This window comes from Gavialis gangeticus, unplaced genomic scaffold (assembly GCF_001723915.1).
Source record: "Gavialis gangeticus isolate Ggan-Ray unplaced genomic scaffold, GavGan_comp1, whole genome shotgun sequence".
Taxonomy (NCBI): Eukaryota; Metazoa; Chordata; order Crocodylia; family Gavialidae; genus Gavialis; species Gavialis gangeticus.
In genome coordinates, this window is record NW_017728996.1 from 40871603 (window position 1) to 40878416 (window position 6814).

General features: G+C 41.3%; 1 protein-coding gene across 1 annotated transcript in view; it reads right to left on the reverse strand.

Annotated features, from left to right (window-relative positions):
• ICE2 (interactor of little elongation complex ELL subunit 2) overlaps nucleotides 1-6814 on the reverse strand; it is a 72268-nt gene that overhangs the window by 47022 nt on the left and 18432 nt on the right. Inside the window, exons 5-7 of the mRNA XM_019504363.1 lie at nucleotides 4540-4674; nucleotides 4099-4215; nucleotides 1391-1550 (exon numbers count right to left, since the gene is read on the reverse strand). Of these exons, the coding sequence (XP_019359908.1) occupies nucleotides 1391-1550; nucleotides 4099-4215; nucleotides 4540-4674 (412 nt within the window). The remainder of the gene's footprint in view (nucleotides 1-1390; nucleotides 1551-4098; nucleotides 4216-4539; nucleotides 4675-6814) is intronic.

A 6814-nucleotide genomic window follows, 5' to 3' on the forward strand; every position in this document is an offset into this window, starting at 1 on the left:
CCTCCCAGACCCCAGAATGGGATAAACTGAGGGAAAGCGTATAGATGTTCAGTCTCCTAGGGAATACTCTCTCAGGAACAAGTTAACTTAACCCTGGCTATTTCCAAGTTATTTTTCTCCTGAAGCAGACATTTTTGCTTTGGGAAAAGAAAAAACACAAAAACGAACTTGACCATCTGTACACCTTCAGTTTCTACCTGGAGAACAGCAATTCTGATAGAAAATGAAAGTCTGTACCTGGCCTTGAGTTATGCCTATTTGTCCTGAAAGTGGATCTATTGTCCCCGGAAAGAGAAGAAAATCTCACCCAGCTATTAGATTATACCTTTACACTTACCTTCTCTTCCCTGTGTTTAAACAGACCAGGTTTGATATACCTGAGGAAAAGAGTCACAGCTCTCTAATGAAGCTGCTTAAAATAACCACCCTATCTCTACCATTACACCATAAAACATGCACCTTTTTGTTATTTGTTAATCTGTGTTATCCTTAATTGACAAAAAACATAAAAACTTCATAAATAGGCTTTCAGAACACTCTGACTGCATCATTACCACTCCATCATTAAGAAACTTTATAAAAATTGCAATTTACACAAATTCTGAGGTTATCTGACTGGAAGGGTTACTTTTTAGTGTGGTTTTGGAGAAGTTACACATGAGACAATTAAAAAGACTCTTAACACCCTGCATTAGCTATAAGATACAAACACATTATTTAAGTCAGGGATGACCAATCTATCATTTGAGAGCCATAAGTGGCACAGGCAGGCTGTGTGTGCAGAAAATCAAACAGGGAGCAGAGGGCAAGGAGCAGAAGCCAGAGCAGTAGATCAAGAAAGGGAAAGGGATCACAGTGACATTTGATGAGGAAAGGCTAACTTGTGACACACCTGCAAAGAAGTTGGCTCTCACTTATCTTAAGTAATATATTAACAACCAAGACAGACACACGTACTATTTTAGCTGAGATTTCAAAAGGATTATTGAAGGAAATACATGTATAATTACTCAACTGGTGAACTGATTATTAAGAGCAGGGATAGACAACCTGTGACATGTCCCAAAAGTGGCATGGACCATCTCTGTGTGTAGCACATGACAGATCAGGGAAGGGCCAGGCAGCACAGTGGCAAACAGGGTAGGAAGCAAAAAACAGAGCAGCAGATCATGCAGGGAGCACAGGGCAGGACTGCAGATTGGGCAGGGGAAAGAGACTGGAGTGACACTCAGGGCTTAATTTGGGGCACGACTGGCAAAAATGCTGGCCCCCACTGATTTAGACTGGATTTTCAAATTCTCCGCTCTTTCACCTGGAAAGGGATTACGAAAATGTAAATCAAGTTAGGTGACTTTGGACATCATTAAGTTGGTATGAAAATACACCACACCTTCAACAGGAATCATTTGAACAGAAACTGGAATTTCCCACTGTTCCTTGTAGTTCAGTCCATGATTATTCAGCAAAGTAAACAATGATCGACTACTTAAAACTACTTGAGGATGATATTTCAAAGCAAGTTTTTCTGCATTAGGATCTGAACTAATATCCTAAAAAGAAAGAAATGAACAAATGAAATTCAGAATTACCACATACTTCCTACAATATTCAGACATAACATCAGGGTGAGATTTAAAAAGAAAAGCTCGGCGAACCCTGTATGTATTTTCCGAAACCTAAACACACATCAGACATCTTGTAGAACAAAAGTTCTCTGTTATGTCTTTTGTCAGTTTTTCTTTCTAGGAATTTCTGTGAATAAAAATGGATAAACCCAAACACATATTCTATCTATACAAAAGACTTCAATTAGTACTTTGGCCCAGATGCATCTCAAATAAAAGCACATAAGACAATACAATGAAACATTCATTTCAATTAAAGGAGCACTGCTTCTTCTTGATCATTGGAATACTAGAAAATGTTCTTATAACTATGACTTAAGTGGATGTCTTGCAGATCTATTAATAGCACTAACAACAGTTCCCAGATGAAAAATCTTAAGGTGAAGTTAGAACTGCAAGCAAGAACAGGTGGTTTAAAAGCAGAAATATTAAACAAAATATTTAAAAAAAAACCTGCTACAAGCCCATGACATGCAGCATTAAGATTATGAAATTTGTAAGCAGTTATGCTTGGGGGGGAGAGTCTCCATGAACCTTAAAAACCTTGGTGATTGTTTTTGAGTGGGTTGTCTTTCCACATGTTACATGGGGAAAAAAAGCTCTTCTTAGAATTGAGTAAACATGGTAAAAAATGTCAACAGTCTGTGAATGGAACAATTGTTTCATATCTCTGTTTATGGACGAATGCTAACAGCAACCACAAATATCTGTTCAATGAATACATTTGAAAGCATCCTAAGGAATTCTGTAACCTAGAAATTTAATTCAAATTCTCTGGCAAACAGATTCTTACGAAGTTAATAAAAATCTTCTCAAAATGGAAAAAAAGTAGGGCTGTCAATTAATTGTAGTTAATGCACACGATTAACGTGTTAATCAGTTCTTGAGTTAAGTTTTTTTAATGTGTTAATTGTGCATGTGGTTTTGGAGCCCACACCCAGGCTTTGCTCTGCCGCCCCGGGCTGCCCAGTGGTGGCAGCACAGAGGACCACAGGGCAGCTTGAGCGTGGGCTCCAGGGGCTGCAGCTGGGTTGGGGGAAGGGAGGGGGGAAGCCCCTATGGTAAGGGAGGGAGAGGAAGGGAGAGGGGCAGGAGCAGGTGCTGGGGTGAAAGGGACCCCATGGTGGGTCATGGGATGGAGCTATGGGAAGCTCATGCAGAGGTGCTGGGGAAAGGGGAGGGCATGGCTCCCCCCTCCTGCGTGCAGCCCTGGAAGTATGGAGGGCATGTGACCCCCAGATCTGTGCATGGGGCGGAGGCAGGCTGCCTGCTGCAGGCTGGAGCTTTGCGCTCTGCTGCCTTTGCCCCAGGAGCTGCACACTGGCCGCACTGAATGTCCCCTGCCTGCCTGGCAGAGGGAGGCATAAAATAGTGTCACGTGGCTCCCAGGAAAAAGAAGGAGGGTGCAGAGCCCCAGCCTGCCTCTGCCCCACACACAAATCCAGCAGGCACATGCTCCCCATGCCTTCCCCAAGGGTATGCACAGTGGTGGGGAGCCACCCCCTCTCCCCACCCCAGACTCCTGGACGAGCTGCCTGCAGCTCCATCCCATGACCTGTCCCAGCCCTGGGTGCCATTCACCTCAGCACCTACCCCTGCCTCTCACCATGGGGGCCTCTATATGTGCCCCCCCACCCCTCTCCAGACTTACCATCATAGCACTGTCTGCGTATGCACGTGTCCACCCCTCACTCCCAAGCCACATCCCCCCCAGCCCTGATGCTACTGCCCCTCACTCCTGACCCACAGTACCCCACATCCCACCAGGGTGTGTGGGGACCCCTTATCCCCAGGCTCCAAATCCCCCCCACACATACCCCATCCATACAAAATACATGCATAATTTTAAGTTTTTAGCCATGCAATTGTGATTAATTGCGACTAATTTTTTTAATCGTGCAATTAATTGCAATCACATTTTTTAATAGTTTGACAGCCCTAAAAAAAGGTCTCTCATTGTCCTTTGTGTAGTCTCTCTCATATACACACACATACATGTATGCTTGTGTATGTGTGAAAGAAAGACTACAAGTCTGGGTGTACAAGTATAAAATGACTGGTTTTGTTTAGTATGCATTAGCCAAGTATGAAACTGCAAAGGTAAATTTTTAAAACAGAAATTTTCAAAGACATTTGCCTATATTTTCACTTACGGGTAAACATGTATTTCAGCACTTTTATTAAGGAACTTGCCCAAAGAAGTATTTAAAAATGAGCACAACAAAAGAACTGTAAAGTATACTGCAACCAACGGCTCTATCTAAATTCACTAGAAATTACAGATGGCTGACTTGTCAAATTCTCATGTTCTTACCCAATGTACAGTGAAATGAATGGAAATCGTCCATTGACCTCATTAGGCACTTTATCAAGCCTATATACTGCATTGTTCTCCCAACATTAAAGACAGACAAGAATAATGTATCTATATTTTCTTAATTATATGTTTATGATTAAAAAATAGATTACTCACATTATGCATCACTGAAGCTCTCTGTTCTGGAGTCAGGAGAGATGCTACAGTTTTATAATCTTTCTGTAGCTGTGCAGGCATGACAGGAAATCGTACTTTAGCAAATTTAGCCTTTCCCTTGAATAAAAAAAAAACAAACCCAACTTTATCAGGCCTTTATAATGGTGTCACTGATGAAATATTAGCGTTTTAGAATGAAAATATTATGGTCTACAGAAATACTTTATTAATATATGACCATATTTTTAAAACTATAAATATAAAATAGTTACATTCTAATTTCCAGGATAATTCAGTTAATTAAACCTAAGCAACGTGTTTCCAAGTTGTAACCTGTAGTTTAAGCATGGAATAACAGTCACAATTATCCTAGCAAAACATAATGAAATACATCTTAAATTGTTTTTCTCTAAACAAGTATACATATTTATAGAACGTTACCAATACAAGAAGACATTTTTCCAATTTAAAGCTCAGCTCTGTGTTAAATTTGCCTCCCATGATACTGGTGATCTCTTGGAGCATGTAAAACTCAGGGTACTTCTTCACGTGTCCAATACGTGCACTCAATAGTTGCTAGAGACAAGAAAAATAAAAGCATTAAGCAGTCCAACTACCAGTATGTTCCTTGACAGTTTCACAAAAATTAAAATATATTTTGAACACAAAGCAGTTACATTTGCTCATATTTTTACTTATGAAAAAACATTTATTTCACCCATTTCTATTAAAGGCTTTGTTCAAGGTAATTTCTTATTCCTTTTAGTAATTCAGCTACACAAACTGCTATAAGATACAAAAAGAAAAATGGAGGCCGAGGGGAAGTTTTATTACTGTTATTTTTAAAAGCACTGTTTTTTTAAGAGAGGTCAACTTTCATGACAGAGCCAGACCAACAGAAGGCTCAGAATCGAAAGACACAAGGCCTAGATTCTATTCATCTATTGCTGGCTTGCTAAGCTATGCTATATAAGGTAAAAAGTCCAGATTTTTAGAGACTGGCATTACAGGTACAAATGACACAATAGAGCATATTTTCTTGCGAACAACACACACCTTTTTTCCAAAACAATCAGCTGCTGGGAAGTGGGGTGCATGATTTAACTGACTAAGTATTGTAGCAGCAATTTCTGCAGAAGGAAGCTCTGCTCAGGGAAAAAAGAATATAACCCTGCACTTACCACAGGAAGCAAGTGTGGCTCCCCAGCTGCTGGCTGTGATCAGTGGAAGCCTTTTCCATTTAGGCAGAGGCTGAAGCTACAGAAGCTGACTGGCTTGGTTCTGCTGTATTTCTAAAGCAGAGCCAAGGCCCAGGCTGAGTGGCCTTCAGTTGACTCCACAGGTGCTGCTGCGGGCTGCCCATTCAGCTCAGCTTGAGAACAGGAAAGTGGCCGGGCCACTTGGCTCAGGCAGCAGCACACCCAATTTTGCTCCCACTTACTGCAGCTGCCTGTGCTTTCCCTATGAAAATACTAATACTTGTCAGTAGTTTCAAGGAAAAATCCTTTTTTTTTTTCATTCTGTGTTTAAAAACAAGGCATGCTTCATGCAAAAAATACAGTGATTATTTGGAAGTCTAAGTATTTGGTACTGCCCACAAATCAGGTACACAACATTTGCGGCTGCAAAAAAGCACATTGAGGCTGGGCTTAAATCTTTCAGGTCCTCAGTTTCTTCAATGGTAAAATGCACGAAGCTATACCATATTACAAGGCCACTGATTTCTGTAAAGACTCAGGTTCTGATAAAAAGTAAAAGAACATGATTTTTTGAATGAATGGGGGGTGTGTGCACATAAAAAACACTCTTATTGCTATGAGCACCCAGTAAATCCAGTGTCATCATAAAAAAAATCAAATTTGAACGAATTATATTCTAAGACGTTTGAAGAAGTAATTGGAAAGTGTTGAGTATTTTGTAGTTCTTAAGCAGAGAGAACAATTAAAAGAGCAGTGTAGTTTTCAGATTCAGAAATGTATCAAGGGAGGGTACAAAAAAATTAAACATCTGTTAAGATCATGAAAATGATACTGGTAACATTGGCACAATTTAAAAACATTTGTGTGTGTGATGAAAATTATTAAGAGCAGTGAATACTGATTGATTTAAGCAAAGATAGGCCAAATCACTTTCAGGTTAATTAACTAACTAATTCTAGCTAAAAGGGAGGCGTACACCCAATGGAAGGGAGGGGCCATCACCAGGGAGGAATATACTGCAGTTGCTCGGGGATGCAGGGGGCAGTCAGGAAGGCCAAGGCAAAGATGGAACTGGGACTAGCTTCCCAGATCAAGGACAACAAGAAGTCATTTTTTAAATACATGGGGGCATAAAGAAGGTACCGGGTAATGTGGGGCCCCTGCAAGACATGCTAGGAAATTTGGTCGTCACACCAGACGACAAAGCTAACCTATTTAACGACTTCTTTGCCTCCATTTTCCTAAGCACGGACCAGATCAACCCCCCCATTGGGCCCCCCTCAGGCCCCAGGGGAGGCGCACCTAGGCCAAGGGTCAGGGAGGATCTAGTCAGGGAACTTTTGGAGGGACTGGATGTATTCAAATCAGCTGGTCCAGATGATCTCCACCCCAGAGTGCCGAAGGAATTAGCAGAGGTCATTGCGGGACCCCTGGCACGGTTTTACGAGCACTCGTGGTGCTCTGGTGTGGTGCCAGAGGACTGGAAGAGGGCCAATGTGGTTCCCATCTTCAAAAAA